This window comes from Oncorhynchus clarkii, chromosome 16, assembly GCF_045791955.1.
Source record: "Oncorhynchus clarkii lewisi isolate Uvic-CL-2024 chromosome 16, UVic_Ocla_1.0, whole genome shotgun sequence".
Lineage (NCBI taxonomy): Eukaryota > Metazoa > Chordata > Actinopteri > Salmoniformes > Salmonidae > Oncorhynchus > Oncorhynchus clarkii.
In genome coordinates, this window is record NC_092162.1 from 22,911,430 (window position 1) to 22,932,843 (window position 21,414).

General features: G+C 46.0%; 1 protein-coding gene across 1 annotated transcript; it reads left to right on the plus strand.

The window, feature by feature from the left end:
* The first annotated feature begins 1,181 nt into the window (after window positions 1-1,181).
* On the plus strand, window positions 1,182-20,795 carry LOC139368211 (mediator complex subunit 1). Its single transcript, XM_071106859.1, has 16 exons — window positions 1,182-1,438; window positions 2,206-2,312; window positions 2,623-2,701; window positions 2,838-2,892; window positions 3,212-3,344; window positions 7,714-7,742; window positions 7,895-7,966; window positions 8,062-8,136; window positions 8,301-8,464; window positions 10,412-10,523; window positions 10,722-10,846; window positions 13,300-13,424; window positions 14,644-14,845; window positions 15,213-15,308; window positions 15,667-15,772; window positions 15,942-20,795. The coding sequence occupies exons 1-16, from the start codon at window positions 1,321-1,323 to the stop codon at window positions 19,705-19,707; spliced, it is 5,364 nt and encodes a 1,787-aa protein (XP_070962960.1). The 5' UTR covers window positions 1,182-1,320; the 3' UTR covers window positions 19,708-20,795.
* The last annotated feature ends 619 nt before the right edge of the window (window positions 20,796-21,414 follow it).

A 21,414-nucleotide genomic window follows, 5' to 3' on the forward strand; every position in this document is an offset into this window, starting at 1 on the left:
AAGGCCCCGAAAAATGGCCAAAGACTCCAGCAACCAAGCTATAGCCTGTTCACTCTGGTATCATCTGGCAAACAGTCCAGAGCGTCAGCTCTCGGACCAACAGGCTCCGAAACAGCTTCTACCCCCAAGACATAAGACTGCTAAATAGCCAGACTGTTAAATAGTCAATTAATGGTACCCAAACTAGCGGTACTGACTCTATCTTGCACTGACCCTACACATACTCACTAGAATAGACACACCATATACTGTACACACTCACTCACACACTACACTGAAACTCTCACACAAAAATCCCACACATTCACATTCACAAGCATTTTGCTACACCTGCAATTACGTCTGCTAAATATGTTTATGTGATGGATAAAGTTTGAATACATTTGATTTGATACACACGCATATCCACACAACACAAACACACATGCATAAACACACGTTTACAGTCATCATTTGCGGCTGCTAATCGGTTATTTTATTTTACTCTTATTATTATTATCAATCCTGATGCCTACTATAGTCCCTTTACCCTGCCTTCATGTACATATCTACCTCAAATACCTCGTACCCCTCACAGTGATTTGGTACTCCCTGTGTATAGATAGCTCCATTCATGTGTAGCCTATTTTATTTTAGTTATTACTTTTTTTAAAATGTTTTTATTTCTAACCCTGCATCGTTGGGAAGTGCTCGTGAGCAAGCATTTCACCGCAAAGTCGGCACCAGTTGTATTCGGCGCATGTGACAAATACAATTTGATGATATAATTTGAACAACAAGACCTCCGACACAGACAGAACAATGAGCCAGATGTTTCACAGGATATATACATCTGAAGCATGCGGTTGGCGTTTCCAAGAAGCCCAATGGCCGGCAGTGGGAGAAGATGGAGCGAGATGGATTTTGACCCGATATTCTGCTAAACATTTGATCTCAAAACAGTTTTCTTTTCCAAAAAATAAAATCTGTTACGAACAGAGTGGACTAAGTTTTGTAGACTTAACCTTTACCAATGTTTTTTTCAATTAATTTAATTGCGTTGTTTAGGAGTGCAAGGGCTTATTTAGTTATTGCACACGCGCACTTCACAGGGTAGGAGTTCCCAAACGTAAAAACGCAAATACATGCTAGAATGCGCCAATAGGATCTGGCTAGCTAGTGCTTGGCTCTGCCCACCTCCTTATCTGCTCCCGTTCGAAACGGCATGCTGTGGTCTATCTTGGGTTTAGTTATAACATCGTTGACTACGACGTCCCACCCACTACGGAAGTCCAGTGCGAAGCGACAGTGTAGCTAGCAAAAAGACGCTAGCTAGTGAAGATGGCGGCGGTTTCTATGCAGGGCTGTAGCCCAAACCCAGCAAGAGAACTTACCCTTTCAACACAATCTGGGGGAAATCAGGCTCTTGCAGATCGGGTAAAAGCTGAAGAAGGGACAGGTGAGTTGTATCATATCTGTGCAATTGGAGCTAGAGTGGTTACGCTAGGGTCAGATATTTGTTGTCAGATCAGTTACAACAAGCTGAGAGCAGGCTAATGCTAGCTAGGGTATTCGTGAGCTATATTAGCTGCCTAGCCAGCATTGTAGTTATCATGCTAGCTAGCTACTATAATACACCATTATGTTTTTCTACTGGAAATTTGTATTTAATAACAGTTTACTGTTACTGCCAACTATATTAAATGCACCTGGATTAGTTACGCGGACATGAGCTACCCAGCCACTTTCTTGTACTAGATACGTTGTAGTCAATCAAGTCCAAGCCAGTTGACCTAGTTAGCAACACAACCACCGTCCGAGAGTCATGCATGTATCTGCACAACTCTTATCAATAGTTAATTATGCAGATATAGACTGTAAGGCTTGGCTATTAATCTCCCATTACCCCCCCCCCCCCCCCCTACTCTATTACATAGAGTAGGCTAACTTCGATGCAACATTTTTACATTGTGCTGGACCCTCTTGAGAGCGCAATGTAAAAACTCAGTGAAAACTCTCTTGGTTGCATCAAAGCTAAGCCTACTCCATCAATTCCACTGTGTTTTGTGTAGGACACAATATAAACAAATGATGTAGTTAGCAATGTAATTAGGATGTTACTAAAACTAGCTTATATTGTTCTCTTGGAATGTCAGGCATTGAACACTGAAGTGCTATAGTTCCAATTGAATGTAATGCTCAGGTGTGCACCTTGCTTATTCACAGAAGCCGAGAAGCAGAGTCGCGTGAACGCTCTGCTGGAGAGACTCCATGCCAAACACAATGCCTCACGGCCTTGGCAGGAGACCAGCAAGGTGGTGCGCCAGGCCATGGTGAGAAGATGGAGAGAATGTGTGAATGAAATAATAGGAAATGATGGAATGCTAAATATATAGAGTTAGGAAAGCGTGTTAATTGGTCCGGTTGCACACCTTATAGATTCCGGAAGATACATTCATACAGGTGGAAAAAGAGACTCCGGCTCACTGGCATTCTTGCATGCTCCACAATGTGATTAATGGATCTTAAAACCAACGTTTTAGTCAATAGAACTTCATTGGGGTAAACCCAAATATACATACATTATGAATTAGAAAATCTTTACTCTCTAATCCTTCCCCCCTCTTGTTTCGTCGGTCACAGGAGAAACGTGGTCAGATGAATGCGGCTGGACACCAGCTCCTGCTCACCTGTCTAGAGACCCTGCAGAAAGCACTGAAAGGTGAGACGCTATTCATTGAAAGTGTTCCACGGGCACTTCTGCAATTGATTGCCAATAGCAATCGCTCCTGTATCATCAGATTCTTGACAGTTGAAAGACAATCTGCTGAGTTTTTACATTTCTCTCTCGGCTCCAGTGTCCTCCCTGCCGTCCATGACAGATCGCTTGGAGTCCATCGCTCGACAGAACATGTAAGCTCTTCCTTTCTTCTTGTCTCACTCACTTACTCCTTCTTTCCCTCCTTCTTTCCCTCACCAGGCCACCCATCCACTGATTCCTTATTCATAGCATAACATGATAGCATGATAGCATAACCGTGTGTATTTTATTAAGTGTGTGTATATGTGGTGTATATCTGTTGTATAGTACATTCCTGACTGAACAATGGATTTCCAAACTTGGCAAGAAAGTCATTGTTTGAGGAGGACATGGTTAGCCACATTGAGTCTGATTTGCCTCCCTCTCTTTCTCTCTAACCCCACCCCTACCATCCTCATCCTCTCCCACCAGGCTGGGGTCCCATCTGAGTCCTTCGGGGACAGAATGTTACATCACTTCAGACATGTTCTATGTGGAGGTGCAGCTGGACACGGCTGGTCAGCTGGTGGATGTGAAGGTGGCCCACCACGGAGAGAACCCTGCGGTCAGTACTATCCCTTACCTACAGCACTATTATATGTCTATTTGGGCTGTCCCTGCCTAAAAAAGCTATTGGTTGACCGAGAGTTGTATGTTTCGACCAATTAAACTTTACTTAGATTTGTTTGTATTGGGTATATGTTGTGAAGTTGTTAGATATTACTTGTTAGATATTACTGCACCGTCAGAGCTAGAAACACAAGCATGTCGCTACACTCGCAATAACATCTGCTAAACATGTGTATGTGTCCAATAAAATTTGATTTGTCTTTTTTTTTTTCAAAGTGTACTTTTCCATATATAGACACATCCTGTGTGTTTCAATCAAGTCAACCTTATGCACTGAGCTGGTCTGATGTTTTAAGCCAGCTATTTGATGAAATAATGAAGACACACAAATGACTAGAGGGAGTCCGACCGCAATTAATTTGATTGTGCCGCCTGGCTCAGACTTGCTGCGCTGTGTTAAAAAAAAAAGAGAGAGTGATTTTCTAGCACCCGTTGCCTCTCTCCTCCCTGCTGCAGTGACCACCACAGAACATCAGTGTGTATAGCATTGTCCGTGTTGCTGAAGCTGCAACATAATTACAGCCATTTCTGACTGAGAAGTTCTGTTATTGAAATGGTTACTGGTTGCGCAGGAGGTAAAGGGGAAGTCAGATGTGTGGAATAAATTTGACTAGTTGTGAGGGAAAACTGGAGATCAAGAGAAATAAGGTATTGAGCAAGCGCTGCGTGCATATTAGGCCTACAGTGAGGCGGGAAAGTATTTGATCCCCTGTTGATTTTGTACGTTTGCCCACTGACAAAGAAATTATCAGTCTATAATTTTAATGGTACATTTATTTGAACAGTGAAAGACAGAATAACAACAAAAAAAATCCATGAAAAACGCATGTCAAAAATGTTATGAATTAATTTGCATTTTAATGAGGGAAATAAGTATTTGACCCCCTCTCAATCAGAGAGATTTCTGGCTCCCAGGTGTCTTTTATACAGGTAACGAGCTGAGATTAGGAGCACACTCTTAAAGGGAGTGCTCCTAATCTCAGTTTGTTACCTGTAAAAAAGACACCTGTCCGCAGAAGCAATCAATCAATCAGATTCCAAACTCTCCACCATGGCCAAGACCAAAGAGCTCTCCAAGGATGTCAGGGACAAGATTGTAGACCTACACAAGGCTGGAATGGGCTACAAGACCATCACTGTATGTGTGCCAAACAGGTGCTGTTAGATTACAATATAAGGCCTACAGCTCGATGGTGGTTATATAAGGCTGCTATAATAAGCCCACTACTGACAATAACATTACTTATTATTGTGATGATCATAATAGTAATAACAAGAATGAGATCAAGGAAAAGAGAGGGTTATTATTATGGATATAATTTACCTGACAATTTGGAACATTGTAAACAGCACTAAATACTTTATAAATAATACCAGAGAGGCTAGTCTAACGTAAAAACAAAATGGGAAGCCTTTATTACAGCATAGCAAGCATTTAAAAACAGCTAATTTGTGAAATTGTTCCGTCGTGCTTGCGGCTCACGGAATCCGTAGTCTATCGACCAAACACTGAAACAGGCAACAGAAGCAGGATTTACAGTATTTCTATATATATATATATACACACACACACACTGGGGAGAACAAGTATTTGATACACTGCCGATTTTGCAGGTTTTCCTACACTTCAACTGTGAGAGACGGAATCTAAAACAAAAATCCAGAAATTCACATTGTATGATTTTTAAGTAATTAATTTGCATTTTATTGCATGACATAAGTATTTGATCACCTACCAACCAGTAAGAATTCCGGCTCTCACAGACCTGTTAGTTTTTTCTTTAAGAATCCCTCCTGTTCTCCACTCATTTACCTGTATTAACTGCACCTGTTTGAACTTGTTACCTGTATAAAAGACACCTGTCCACACACACTCAATCAAACAGACTCCAACCTCTCCACAATAGCCAAGACCAGAGAGCTGTGTAAGGACATCAGGGATACAATTGTAGACCTGCACAAGGCTGGGATGGGCTACAGGACAATAGGCAAGCAGCTTGGTGAGAAGGCAACAACTGTTGCCGCAATTATTAGAAAATGGAAGAAGTTCAAGATGACGGTCAATCACCCTCGGTTTGGGGCTCCATGCAAGATCTCACCTCATGGGGCATCAATGATCATAAGGAAGGTGAGGGATCAGCCCAGAACTACACGGCAGGACCTGGTCAATGACCTGAAGAGAGCTGGGACCACAGTCTCAAAGAAAGCCATTAGTAACATACTACGCCGTCATGGATAAAAATCCTGCAGCGCACGCAAGGTCCCCCTGCTCAAGCCAGCGCATGTCCAGGCCCGTCTGAAGTTTGCCAATGACCTTCTGGATGATCCAGAGGAGGAATGGGAGAAGGTAATGTGATCTGATGAGACAAAAATATAGTTTTTTTTACTAAACTCCGCTCGCCGTGTTTGGAGGAAGAAGAAGAAGGATGAGTACAGCCCCAAGAACACCATCCCAACCGTGAAGCATGGAGGTGGAAACATAATTCTTTTGGGATGCTTTTCTGCAAAGGAGACAGGAAGACTGCACTGTATTGAGGGGAGGATGGATGGGGCCATGTATCGCCAACAACCTCCTTCCCTCAGTAAGAGCATTGAAGATGGGTCGTGGCTGGGTCTTACAGCATGACAACGACCCAAAACACACAGCCAGGGCAACTAAGGAGTGGCTCCGTAAGAAGCATCTCAAGGTCCTGGAGTGGCCTAGCCAGTCTCCAGACCTGAACCAAATAGAAAATCTTTGGAGAGGGCTGAAAGTCCGTATTGCCCAGCGACAGCCCCGAAACCTGAAGGATCTGGAGAAGGTCTGTATGGAGGAGTGGGCCAAAATCCCTGTTGCAGTGTGTGCAAACCTGGTCAAGAACTACAGGAAACGTATGATCTATGTAATTGCAAACAAAGGTTTCTTTACCAAATATTAAGTTCTGCTTTTCTGATGTATCAAATACTTGTCATTTAATAAAATGCAAATTTAATTACTTAAAAATCATACAATGTGATTTTCTGGATTTTTGGTCAGGGCCTTGGTCAGGAATGTGACCAAGAACCTGATGGTCACTCTGACAGAGCTCCAGATTTCCTCTGTGGTAATAGGAGTTGTCCTTCTGAAAGGTTCTATCTCTGCAGCACTCTACCAATTAGGCCTTTATGGTAGAGTGGCCAGATGGAAGCCACTCCTCAGTAAAAGGCACATGACAGCCCGCTTGAAGTTTGCCAAAATGCACCTAAAGACTCTGACCATGAGAAACCAAGGTTTGTTTTCAGACCCTTAACTCAGTACTTTATTGAATCACCTTTGGCAGCGATTAAAGCCTCGAGTCTTCTTGGGTATGACGCTGCAAGCTTGGCACACCTGTATTTGGGGAGTTTCTCCAATTATTCTCGGTAGATCCTCTCAAGCTCTGTCAGGTTGGATGGGGAGCGTCGCTGCACAGCTATTTTCAGGTCTCTCCAAAGATGTTCAAGTCCGGGCGCTGGCTGGGCCACTCAAGGACATTCAGAGACTTGTCCAGGGTCGTTGTCCTGTTGGAAGGTGAACCAATCTGAGGTCCTTGTTTTCCCAGGCTAAACTTGCTGGCTGGCTGAACTGTACTATTTTTCTTACTCATTGCCTTTGCCCTTCATACAATCATGTAGCTAAGAAATTAGCTGGAAAGAAACTTGAAAATGATTTATTGTTTTGTTGAATAGTCATGACTGGTTTGAGATATCTGTTGTAGAACGACGGTGGCAAAGAATATCTTTGCTACTTAATGCGGATCCAAGATCAGTTTTGAGATCCACCATCATCATTGGCGTAGGGTTGGGCTGGAAGTTTTTGACTGTTCTTGAAACTTGGCCAACACAGACATATGTACCCAGTTTTATACTCTCAACCTTTTACATTTTTTTTATTGTATTTGTTGATTTAAAGCAGAGTTTATTAATATAATGAGTAATCCAGGAATGTCACAAGTTAATTGACACGAGAGAACTCGAGAAAATAGCATCTCTACAGAGCGAAGTGACTACAATGAATGGCCAAATTACTTCCGGACAAAAATTAGGGTCCGCCCGTGGAGCTACTCCTCACCACTCCATAGTCGCAGAATTAAATCATTAGAACATAATTCAACAATATCCAGTAATGTATTGAACTGATAGTTTTGCTTAAGAAGTCTTACGCAGATAAGTTGCCCGTAGGAAGCTTCAGATCGGACGCAACGGCATTTAGCGACACGCTTTAGCTATAAAATAAGTGATATACGGTAAATATGTTATCCAAGTATTTATGTTTATATTCATTCTTTTTTTTAAATTCTTTACAGAGCTGTCCGGAGCTGATTCAACACCTGAGGTGAGATTTTAGATAAAAGAAATGATAGAAACATACATATTATGTAATTATTATATTAAAAAAAGCTAGACATTTTTTCGGTTCATTTTTTTTCTCTCATTTCATTCTCATGATGACATCTTGGTTGTCATTTTTTTCCAACCTCTCTAAAGGGATAAGAACTTTGAAGAGTTCTCCAAACATCTTAAGGGCCTAGTCAACCTGTACAAGCTTCCTGGAGACAAGTGAGTTGCTATTAGAGCACTATAAGTGGTTGTGGAATTGAATTACATCAAATGCTGTTATACTTCATTTTTATCTTTATTGCGGTTCCCACCAGTAAGCTGAAAACAAAGATGTACCTGGCACTTCAATCCCTCGAGCTGGATCTTACCAAGATGATGCACATGTTCAGGTATGTATGCATTGCGGTTTGACTAGGTGCATCACAAAACCACAAACATTTCTCCCTCTGTAAAAAATATGTTTTCCCAGGAGAGCTTTTTGAGTGGTTTCCCCTTTGAGAAAAAATATGTTCCTGTCAGAATGAATTGTCACTATTGTGTGTGTGTGTTGCAGGTTAGCCACCAACGCTAACACGGTGGAGACCATCCTTCATGGGAGCGTGGGTCTGCTGACAGCCAGGAGCGGGGGCCATCTTGTCTCCCTCCAGTGCTACGTGTCCCCGTATGATGTGTTCGAGGAAAGAACAGGCTCACAGCTCAACTTCACCGACACAAATGGTGAGGGGGCGAAAGAAGTTTGCCACAGTGCTGCCCAGAAAGCCAATGCAGTGCTTTCCGCTCGTTGGGGCTAATCCTAAATAGAGATGAACACATTTTCTTGATTCAGCCATGGTTTAATGAATAAAAAATGTTGAAAAGATATACAGTTGAAGTCGGAAGTTTACATACACTGAGGTTGGAGTCATTAAAACTCGCTTTTCAACCACTCCACAAATTTCTTATTGAACAATAGTTTTGGCAAGTCGGTTAGGACATCTACTGTGTGCATGACACAAGTAATTTTTCCGGCAATTGTTTTACAGACAGATTATTTCACTTATAATTCAATGTATCACAATTCCAGTGGGTCAGAAGTGTATATACACTAAGTTGACTGTGCCTTTAAACAGCTTGAAAAAATTCCAGAAAATGATGTCATGGCTTTAGAAGCTTCTGATAGGCTAATTGACATCATTTGAGTCAATTGGAGGTGTACCTATGGATGTATTTCAAGGCCTACCTTCAAACTCAGTGCCTCTTTGCTTGACATCATGGGAAAATCAAAACAAGTCAGCCAAGTCCTCAGAAAAAAAATTGTAGACCTCCACAAGTCTGGTTAATCCTTGAGAGAAATTTCCAAACGCCTGAAGGTACCACGTACATCTGTACAAACAATAGTATGCAAGTATAAACACCATGGGAACACGCAGCCGTCATACCGCTCAGGATGGAGACGCGTTCTGTCTCCTAGAGATGAATGTGCTTTGCTGCGAAAAGTGCAAATCAAACCCAGAACAACCACAAAGGACCATGTGAAGATGCTGGAGGAAACGGGTACAAAAGTATCTACATCCACAGTAAAACGAGTCCTACATCGACATAACCTGAAAGGCCGCTCAGCAAGGAAGAAGCCACTGCTCCAAAACCACCATAAAAAAAAGCCAGGTTTGCTACGGTTTGCAACTGCACACGGGGAAAAAGATTGTACTTTTTGGAAAATGTCCTCTGGTCTGATGAAACAAAAATAGAACTATTTGGCCATAATGACCATTGTTTTGTTTGGAGGAAAAAGGGGGAGGCTTGCAAACCGAAGAACACCATCCCAACAGTGAAACATCATGTTGCGGGGGTGCTTTGCTGCAGGAGGGACTGGTGCACTTCACAAAATAGATGGCATCATGGAGGTAGGAAAATGATGTGGATCTATTGAAGCAACATCTCAAGACATCAGTCAGGAAGTTAAAGCTTGGTCGCAAATGGTTCTTCCAAATGGACAATGACCCCAAGCATACTTCCAAAGTTGTGGGAAAATTGCTTTTTAAGGACAACAAAGTCAAGGTATTGGAGTGGCCATCACAAAGCCCTGACCTCAATCCCGTAGAAAATTTGTGGGCAGCACTGAAAAAGCTTGTGCGAGCAAGGAGGCCTACAAACCTGACTCAGTTACACCAACTCTGTCAGGAGGAATGGGCCACAATTCACCCAATTTATTGTGGGACGCTTGTGGACGGCCACCCAACACGTTTGACCCAAGTTAAACAATTTAAAGGCAATGCTACCAAATACCAATAGAGTCTATGTAAACTTCTGACCCACTGGGAATGTGATGAAAGAAATAAAAGCTGAAATAAATCATTCTTTCTACTATTATTCTGACATTTCACATTCTTAATATAAAGTGGTGATCCTAACTGACCTAAAGACAGGGAATTTTTACTAGGATTAAATGTCAGGGATTGTGAAACTGAGTTTAAATGTAAACTTCCGACTTCAACTGTAGGTTGGCATGCAATACACCTGGCAACTTATAATCATCTAATCTGTTTGGCTGGATTTGCTGACTTGGCTTAAACAGTACAAGATTTTGGAACTAGACTATATATTAAATAATCAAATGATCGTCCTTTGGCCATCTTTCTCCACTTGTGCATGTCTTAACATGGCCCTACTTTAACTCCTGTACAGTCCCTCGCTCTCTGGGTGTGAGTGTATCTGTGACGGTGGAGGGGACCTCGTCAATCTACAAGCTACCCATCGCCCCCCTCATCACGGGATCTCACCCAGTGGACAACAAGGGGTGAGACCTCTCCCAAATTTCAGACATTCAATTTAAGTTCCAGAGCAAAGATTTAGATGGTCTTAAAGATATTTTTTTGGTGAATAAAATACATCAGATACTTTGTTCATAATAAATGGGTAATAAGTAGTTATTTTGTTGTGGGGGAATAACTGGATAATTTTGAGATTGTGTGTGTGTCTCCTCTCTCTGTTGCAGAACCCCCTCCTTCTCGTCTGTGACCAACTCCAACTGTGTGGACCTTCCTGCCTCTTTCTTCCTCAAGATGAACCTGCCCATGCCCTTCTCCCTCTCCTTCATCCAGAGGATGGGCAATGCTACAGGTGGGTGATCTCAGACGTGTGTGTGTGTGTGTGGACTAGGGTTGGGCGGTATCCAGGTTTTCAAGCCAACATATCGTTTCTGTACCATACCCGGAGTATAAGATATTACCGAATGTACGCACAAGGGGTGTTATAAAAATAAAATGAGTGCAAAACGGTTTAGGTTACAGGGATCTTGATCCAGGAGGGGGTTGAATGTCTCTGTTCTAACCAAGAAGCTTGATCTTGACATCTAGCCACTTTGCAAACCAAATGCGTAGAGGCCTGAACTGGATGTACCGTGCCTTCAGAAAGTATTCACACCCCTTGACTTGATTCCACATTTTGTTGCGTTACAGCATGAATTCAAAATGGATAATCGACACACAATACCCCATAATGACAAAGTGAAAACATGTATTTTGACATTTACAAATCAGTATTCACACCTCTGAGTCAAGAATATAATCACCTTTTGACAGAGTCTTTCTGGGTAAGTCTGTGTGAGCTTTTCACACCTGGATTGTACAACATTTGCCCATTTTATTATTATCAAAATTCTTCAACCTCTGTCAAGTTGGATGTTGATCATTGCTAGACAACCATTTCTCGGGAACATTCAGTCTTCTTGGTTAGCAACTCTAGTGTAGATTTGGCCTTGTGTTTTAGGTTATTGTCTTGCTGAAAGGTGAATTCGTATCCCAGTGTCTAGTGGAAAGCAGACTGAACCAGGTTTTGCTCTAGGTTTTTGCCTGTGCTTAGCTCCGTTTATTTTTATCATGAAAAACTCCCCATGCATTAATGATTACAAGCATACCCATGTCATGATGCAGCCACCACTATGCTTAAAATTATGGAGAGTGGTACTCAGTAATGTGTTGTATTGGATTTTCCGAAAACAACATTTTGTATTCAGGACAAAAAGTGAATTGCTTTGTCACTTTTTTGCAGTATTACTTTAGTGTCTTGGTGCAAACATGGGGCATGTTTTTTTTTTTTTTTAATCTGTTATTTTACCAGGTAAGTTGACTGAGAACATGTTCTCATTTACAGCAACGACCTGGGGAATAGTTACAGGGGAGAGGAGGGGGATGAATGAGCCAATTGTAAACTGGGGATTATTAGGTGACCGTGATGGTTTGAGGGCCAGATTGGGAATTTAGCCAGGACACCGGGGTTAACACCCCTACTCTTATGATAAGTGCCATGGGATCTTTAATGACCTTAGAGAGTCAGGGCACCTGTTTAACGTCCCATCCGAAAGACGGCACCCTGCACAGGGCAGTGTCCCCAATCACTGCCCTGGGGCATTGGGATATTTTTTTTAGACCAGAGGAAAGAGTGCCTCCTACTGGCCCTCCAACACCACTTCCAGCAGCATCTGGTCTACCAGCCAGGGACTGACCAGGACCAACCCTACTTAGCTTCAGAAGCAAGCCAGCAGTGGTATGCAGGGTGGTATGCTGCTGGCATACCAGCAGCATATGTGTGTTCTGTACAGGCTTCTTTCTTTTAACTCTGTCAATTAGGTTAGTATTGTGGACTAACTAGAATGTTGTTGATCCACCCTCAGTTTTCTCCTATCGCAGCCATTAAACTCTGCAACTGTTTTAAAGTCACCATTGGCCTCATGGTGAAATCTCTGTGCGTCATCCTTCCTCTCTGGCAACGGAGTTAGGAAGGACGCCTGAATCTTTGTAGTGACTAGGTGTATTGATACACCATCCAAAGTGTAATTAATAACTTCGCCATGCTCAAAAGGATATTCAATGCCTTCTTTTTTCTTTTTTTACCCACCTGTGTCTTTGTGGTTGAATCTGTTTGAAATGTACTGCTCGACTGGGGGACCTTACAGATAAATGTGTTAGGGTACAGAAATGAGGTAGTCGTTCAAAAATCACGTTAAACACTATTATTGCACACATGCAACTTATTATGTGACTTGTTAAGCACATTTTGACTCAACTTATTTAGGCTTGCCATGACAAAGGGGTTTGAATACTGATTGACTCGAGACATTTCAGCTTTAAAATGTTTAATTAATTTGTGAACGTTTCAAAAAACATAATTCCATTTTGACATGATGGGATATAGTGTGTAGGCCAGTGACCCCAAAAAATCTCCATTTTAATCCATTTTATATTCAGGCTGTAACACAACAAAATGTGGAAAAAGTCCAGGGGGTGTGAATACTTTCTGAAGGCACTCATTTATTTGACATATCTTAGATTTATTATACTTCTAGTTATAAGCAGTGGGGTAACATGCACCCCTGCACCCACCCCCTTCAAAAAATACAAAGAAATGACGTTGAAACAGTATTGAAAATCATACCGTCTGTATTTCGAAATACCCCTATAGGTGGTATATTTGTTGCTTTTTGTTTTCGCCCCTGTGTAAAAGTGTCAAGATGTGGGTGTTTTTGCACACGTCTGTGTATGTCAGTTAACCCCCCGCCCCCTCCCTCCTACCAGGGATTCCTGTGTTTGAGACACCCCCCATCCTGTCGCCCCTCTACGAGCTCATCGTCCAGAATCAACTCCAGGAGGAGGGGGGGAACCCCCTGACCACTCCCACACACGCCATGCGCTTCTACGCTGTGAGTAGCCTCCTCTCACCCCTCTTAGACTGGCTTCCTGGGCCCTTGTGTAGATGCGTGTGTGTGTGTGGAAGAAATATGATGAGAGCTCCCCTCAGATAGGCTAGGTGAAATATGAACTGTTGCTTACATCTATCCGCTCTTCTCAGATCGACTACAGAAGTGCAATGAAGGGCGATTTTTGGTTCATTTTCATTTCAATCGTCAGATGACGCCCAGCGCTCCGCCACGTTGGCACGAGAGTGCACGCAACTGCTTCTTGAGGGCTGCGGTGTGTGGCACTGCTTTTCTTGTCGTCCCGATCCTTCCCGACCTGTGAATGTCAAGTGATTGGCCGGGAAGTCTCAGGTTTGACTCGGTCCAGTGAAAAGAAGAGCCCGTGTGAACGGGTTGTGAGCTACACATACCTCTTCTAACATCTCAAACAAGACAAGTGAAACACAGCAGTACAGTTTATTTGAAGTGGGGCAAAAAAAATAGCCTATCAGTCTTTTTAATATGGCTCAACCATAAAGAGCTTACCAGTATATTGGAATTCGGTAGTTTTAAACACTGAGTTAATTCTGTCTCTGGAAGAAAAAAAACAAGGCTCTCCCATAGAGTTAACGGGCTCGTCTTTTGTATTTGTCCTGTTATGGCGTCTGTGAGAGCAAGGGGCAGTGCCATAGAGCCCCACAGTGGAGGTGTCATGATACACAAGCATTTCGCTACGCCCGCAATAACAACTACTAAATATGTGCATGATACCAATACAATTAAGTTTGATTTGATACCCATAAAACCTAGCGGTCAAACGGGTAAATGGTTCCAATTGTTTTTTTCCAACGGGATTTTCGAAACACTTAAAATAAGGGCTCTGTCACCTTGTCTGAGAGAGGGGTAAGGGTAAGCCCACAACATTTGGAACCGTTTCCCTGTTTGACCACTAAGCTTTATGGGTATTATGACTCACACTGTGGTACGCTGTTGAGGCCATCTCCATTTAGAAGTAGTACATTTTCTTCTTCTTTTGGGTTCTAGCTAATATTGGTGACTTTACCGCCACCTGCAGTGCTAGAGATCTGAACCATATCTTGTCATTCATTCATTTAAAATAGTGGGAGCCCTCAGTGGCAGCGTCCATGCAACAAAAAAAAACCCTGGTTACATCCGTGATGAGTCCTAACTATCTCTATGGGCTCTCCATCTTACCTTTTCCTTCTCCTCTCCCTCTGCTCAGTCGTTGCCCGACCAGCAGCACTGCTACTTCCTGAATGGCGACGCCCCGGTGCAGGACGGGCACTCGCTGCAGGGGACGCTGGTGTCCAAGATCCCCTTCCGCCACCCAGCCCAGGTGCCCGCCCTACTGGATGTTATCAGGCACCAGGCAGCCGCCAACACACTGATTGGCAGCTGCGTCAAGCGCACCTTCATCAAGGATGGTGCGTAGTGGTGGTGGTAGTGGTGCGTAGTGGTGGTGGTGGTGGTTGTAGTTGTTGACCAACTGAAACAGGGAGGGGCCTGCGCTTGTCTAATAAGAACGGCTAACTAATGAACACAACTGGTCCTGGAGAACTGCAGTGTTACAGGGCTGTTCCATCTCAACCCGAAATACAAAATCATTTTCATATTGTTACTCTAGTCAGCATAATACAGTACATGCCAACCCATTGTTTGAGCTGTCCGTACTGATGCTGATCAAAACAAAATGGAAGTGTTCAACCCACAAAAACAGAAATTGTAATTGACATGAGATGGAATCGTGCGCTTTTCAGTGATGTAATATCCTGTTGTGTAATCCCCCTCCAGACACTCCAGGACTGCTACAGTTTGAGGTGTGTCCTCTGACCGACTCCAGCTTCAGCGTCTCCTTCCAGCACCCTGTTAACGAGTCCCTAGTCTGTGGTGAGGACATACACTGACATTACCATCGAATTAAATGGAACATAATTGAATGTATCCCTATGGACATTACTGCTGTTTCAGTCCGCCAGTCCTCTAACCGGCCCTGTGACTTTCACAACAGAATTGACTTTACATCAACTCTGGCCCTGTTGGTCTGACATTTTCACTCATTCATGACTACGGAAGAAAATGTGCTTCTTTGCTAGCTCCAGCTCTTTTACCTTGATGTTGAACCTAAAACATTGATACAATTTGCACTGTCCTTGTCAAATAAACTCTCTCTCGAACTTCTCCTTCTGTCTCCTCTCACTCTCCGTCTCTCTCCTCTCCACCATCTCCTTCTCTCTCCCTCTTGCAGTGGTTATGGAGGTGATTGACTCCAGGCAGGTGTCCTGTAAGCTGTACAAAGGCCTATCCGATGCCTTGATCTGCACTGACGATTTTATCACCAAAGTGGTCCAGAGGTGAGCGGCCATTTTCTCTGTTTCAAGTGTCCTTCACGCAATCTGTTTTATGTTGTAGTAGATACTTCTCAGCCTTTCTTGTTGTAATCGTCAGATAAATGACAATTTCAAAAATTTTAAATAAAAATACTTTATGTCCTCCCCTTCACCATTCGGATCCCTTTCTCAGGTGCATGTCCATCCCTGTCACCATGCGGGCCATCCGGCGGAAAGCGGAGACCATCCAGGCAGACACGCCAGCCCTCTCCCTGATTGCCGAGACGGTGGAGATCATGGTGAAAAAGAACTTACCCCCTGCTGGAAGCCCCGGGTACGGCATGGGCACAGGGGTTGACCCCACCAACCCCATGGGGCTCCCGGGTGTCGGTGGAGGCAACACTCCCACCGGGAACAGTGGGGGAGGTAACTTTGCCGGCCCAATCACATCTCTGTTCGGGATAAGTCGCAGCCAAAGCCAGGGGGGAGAGTGTACACCCCAGGGTGGGGCAGCTGGACAGCAACAGCAGGGAGGTCAATCAGGGGACGACTTCAGCAAAGTGACCCAGAATCCCATTCTGACCAGCTTGCTGCAGATCACGGGCGCTGTGGGCACTAGCCCCACTCCCCAGAACAGCTCTTCCGGATCGCAACCCCACCAGACTCCGCCTCCCACCTCCTCCCCTGCCACCAACACCAAGAACCACCCCATGTTAATGAACCTGCTGAAAGACAACCCCGCCCAGGACTTTGCTGCCCTCTATGGCTCGAGTCCCCTAGAGAGGCAGAACTCTTCCTCTGGGTCGCCACGCACTGATGGCATGGGTGGCACCTGCCCCGGAGGTGGCACCAAGGGCAAGAAGAAGCGTCCCAGAGGGATGGAGAAGGGTGGGGTGCCTGGGGCAGGAGGAGGGGGGATGGGAGGGATGAACAAGCAGCAGTCGGGGTCCATGCAGCCTCACCACCACCAGCACCAGCCCACCGAGGACGACTTCCACCGCGAGCTCTTCTCCATGGACGTGGACGCCTCCCAGAATCCCATCTTCGACGTCAACCTGCCTGGCGATGGCTTGGACACGCCCCACAGCATCACCCCGGCGCCCAGTCAGTGCGGGACCCCGCCTTCCGGGGCTGGAGTGTCCTACCACTCGCAGTCGCACGTCCAGTCCCAGCAACAGCAGCAACCACCTCCGGGATCATCCTTGCCTCGCATGGTACGCCTATCGAGCTCCGACAGCATCGGCGCGGACATAAACGAGATCTTGTCGGACTTACCCGAGCAGACGGGTAAAGGCGGCAGCGGTTCGCACGGGCAGCACCACCTGGGCAGCGGGGAGGACGGGGGCCCCCTGGGCACCCCGCACCGGGACTCGTCCAGCTCGGGACAGGGCAGCGCCGTGTTCGAGGCGGACATCTTCAACACCAACAGCAATGAGAACCCCTTCACGAACGCCGCCGACCTGATCGCCGAGGCGACCGCCACCACTCCCACTAGCGACTCCTCGTCCACCAACTTCTTCCCCGACACGGTGGACTTCAACCCCGAGCTGCTGACCTCCAGCCACGGCTTCCCCCAGGCCTACTTCGACGACAGCTCACCCAGCGCCGATGGAGACCTGGACCTGGTCAAAGGCTTCGGTGGGAGCAGCCAGCAGAACACGCCGTCCGGCACCCCCCAGAATCCCACCCCGCACGGCCAGAGCACCCCCGACCCCTCCCTCAAGGACCCCTTCGACATTTCTGGCATAGTGTTCGGGGGCAACAGCGGAGGGGGCAAGCCACTGCTGGGTCAGGCCCTGGATCTAGGGGACTCGCACTCGTCCCACATGGGGGGAGGCCAGAGCCCTCTCATGATGGCCATGGGAGGGGGGAGCAGTGACTTCAAGAGTGGCGAGGCCAAAGCCAAACAGCAGCAGCAGGGACTTATGAGGGCGAAGGATGACAATGGGGGCGGGAGTGGGCGCAGCTCAGGGATGGGGATGACTGGCAGCAGCTCCATTGAGGGGAAGCAGGTGAAGCGAAGCCGCACCCCTTCCAGCGAGGGCAAGTCCAAAGACAAGCCCCCCAAACGCAAAAAGCTTGATCCCGACGGGAAGTCCCCATCTCACAGCACAGGGGGGCGACCCTACACTCCACCCAGCGGAGGCTCGGGATCTGGAGGCAGCATTGGCGGAGGATCCAAGTCTCCCGGTAGCTCCGGGCGGTCGCAAACCCCACCAGGAGGTGCCACACCACCTATCCCTAAGATCACCATTCAGATTCCCAAAGGAACATTGTCTGGTGGGAAAACCTCGTCCCATGGCGGGTACACCTCAAGCAGTTCGGCGGGTGGTGGCACGGGGGGTGCAGGCAGCACTAGCGGAAGCAAGAGCCATCATTCTCACTCCTCGTCTTCCTCAGGCAAGATCAAGAGTAAGGAGGGCACCCTGGGCCAAGGCATCAGCTCCAAGCCTGGGAGCGTGGGAGGGGGTGTTGGAGGTGGACCCCCCCAGATGAAGAGCTCTTCACAGGGAATGGGTGTGGGGAAGCCAGGCTCTTCTCCCATCACCAAACATGGACTCTCCGGGTCGGGAAGCAGTGGTGGCGGGGTTGGAAGTGGGAACAAGATGAAGCCGCAGGGGGGCAAGCCTCCCGGGTCCCTCATGAACCCCAACATCAAGCCCAACATTTCCCCCTCGCACTCTCGCCCCAGTGGCTCTGACAAGCTCTCTTCCACCATGAAGATGCAGCAGTCGCAAGTCCCAGGAACTCCGCCGTCCTCCAAGGCCAAGTCCCCCATGGGCTCAGGGGGCGGCGGCTTGGTAGGGTCCAAGTCGTCCTCCGGTGGGGGGATGGGCTCCCAGAAGCAGCTGGGCGGTGGTGGTTCCTCTTCCGGCTCCTCGTCTTCCACCTCCTCCTCCAGCTCCTCTTCCTCTGGCTCCATGCCCTTTTCCGGAGGCTCCCAGTCTCAGTATGGCTCTAGTGGTGGCGGACAAGGGAACAACGCGAACAACCCCAACGCCAAAGGAAAGTCCCCCAGCCGCAACAAGAAGCCCTCGCTGACTGCAGTCATAGACAAGCTGAAGAGCGTCGGCGGGGGAGGGGGTCCTGAAGACGAGGGAGATCCGCCTGTTGGTGGCAGTGGTGGGACTGGTGTAGGCGGACCAGGGGGCGGGCCACCAAACCTCGGCCCCTCCTCCAAGCACGGAATGTCCTCTCAAGGCGGGGAGTACCCGATCAAACGAGAAAAGTCTGAGAAAGAGGGCAAGTCCAAAGTGTCCGTGTCGGTGGGTGCCAGCGGGGACAAGAAGCTCATAGATCCCAAAACTGGAGGCGTAAGCAGCACGGGCGTGGCCAAGATCATTATCAGCAAGCCGGACGGCGGCTCACCCAGCATCAAGGCCAAGGTGACCCTGCAGAAGCCCGGAGAGGGCTCGGGGGAATCCATGCGCCCCCAGCTTTCCGGTCTCAAAGCCTCACCCCTGTTCAGCGGCTCCACGCCCAAGCACGACCGCTCTTCCCCCAGCCACAGCCGCTCACCGGGCTACACACCGCTCAACCACGACAGCGAGAGCGAGTCAGGCAGCAGCTCTGTGGCAGAGAAGTCCCACCAGAACAGCCCTAGCTCGGACGACGACCAGTCCATGAGGCCCGTGCCCCCGCAGGACTACATGAGCTCCATGCCCCTCAGCTCAGGGGAGAAGCACAAGAAGCACAAGAAGGAGAAGAAGAAGCAGAAGGAGAGGGAACGCGAGAGGGACAAAGATAGAGAGAGGGAGAAGAAGAAGTCGTCGTCTATGTCAACTGGGAACGTTTCGCACGGTCCCATGAAGGCTGACAGCTGGTCGCGGTCACCCATTTTGGCCTCGGATACGTCTCTCTCTATGATGGGCTCGGACCGTCCCTCCCGCCCCAGTCCTGTCTACATGCGGAATGAGGACGATGACCTCATGGACTCGGCCCTCACTGGCAACCTATAACCCTTTCAATAGACACACATTTGATTTGGATTTTAAAGGCCAGCCTGTAACTTTCATTTCCAATCAAAAGTCACGCCCCTGGGGGTTTAAAGAGAGAGACCAATAATGTGAAGGTTGCTGGTTCAAATCCCGGGCCAGGCATTGAAAAGTGGGAGATTAGCATACAGATTGCTGTACAGATTCCAGGTGTACCATCTTCTGCCTGTTGTGCCCTTGTGCAAGCAAGGCCCTTTATCTATAAATAGCACGAGTATTGCTAGTGGCAGCACTTTTGACATGAAATGAGAACTTACAGAATGTGCCTTTTCATAATCTTGACTGCAACTCTTCCCTTGGTGTCCATGCCATATTTGCAAAGACTGGCAGCACTCTAACAGTAGGCCATTTATCAAGCAGATCTTTGAAACGCGGTCTGAAGCTCTACCAGTGTACCCGTTTTATTTTTTTAATGTGTGTCTTTTTTTTTTAACTTTGAAATCCAAGTGTGTTCTACAGCCATATTGTTACCTCGACCTAGACATGGAGATGCCATTTTCTACTGTGATGTGGGTGGAGGGTGAGGCATTTTGGAATTAAAGGGATAGTTCACCCATCACCTAATTTGGGTGAGCTATCCCTTTTAAGAAAGTCCACATGTACCCAACGACACATGGTATCTGTTTCAGTCTGCTCGGCAGAGTCTGTACGGTTTATTTGAGCTACGATGTTGGATGTATTTTAAGTTAGAATATCTTTTAGATTCATTATTTACTCTAGCGGCACCAAACATAGAAGATTGCGGCTCTGTTTTTGATTGGGGGGGGGGGGGTTAAAAAGAGTTTGTATGTAGCATTGCACCATGTTTAAAAAGAAAAAATAACAACATGTAAAAAAATATATATATTTTAAATATTTTGTTTTTACAAAGTATCATTCGGCAAGGGTTGTAACATCTTATTGTGTGTTTAAATGCCTTAAATGTGTATTCAGAATATTGTGAATTTTAGATTTTGATACCTCTTTTAACATGTAATGGGCAGGTGAGTGTTGAGATGTAGAACATTTTTTTGCAGAGAAGTTTGGCAAGCTTAAAATAAATATTTAAACGCTGAATGATTTCTCTCCTCTGTGTACACCTTTTCATGTTTGTTTAGAGTTAACTATTAGTCGACTAGCTCCAGGCTTGATATTTTATAGAATTGAGTTATCGATCCATAATCTTGTTTAATCCCCAAAAAACACCTCTATTCGATTACTGAGCAGTCAAAGTGCAGTTACTAGTAAGTAATATATAAGAACAAAGTGTTAATACAATGTAAGTAGTGCCATTACAGCGTTACTACACAGGTAATAATTGAAATTACAATTGAACAGCTTCCCAAATCCCAGACTGTAGCTTTTAGGATTTCTAGTGCGCCCGAGGGGCACTGCAGTTGCATCCATCTCCTGCAGAGGTCAGCATCAAGTCGTGCTGCAAAATCCCCATAACCATATAATAACCATGAAACCAACATTTCCCTGCAGGATGGAATTCCTGTGGTTATGATTAGAGGGTAAAAATACATTCCATGACTTGATTCGCTATTCTATTAGCAAAAATACAAGGAGTGGAAAAATATTGGGGACCAAGGCAATAATGCACATTCTAATGAGTGAACCAGAACGTGTTTAGTGATTAATATGCAAATAAATGGGATTGGTTGACTTTGTACTGAACACTACATACAA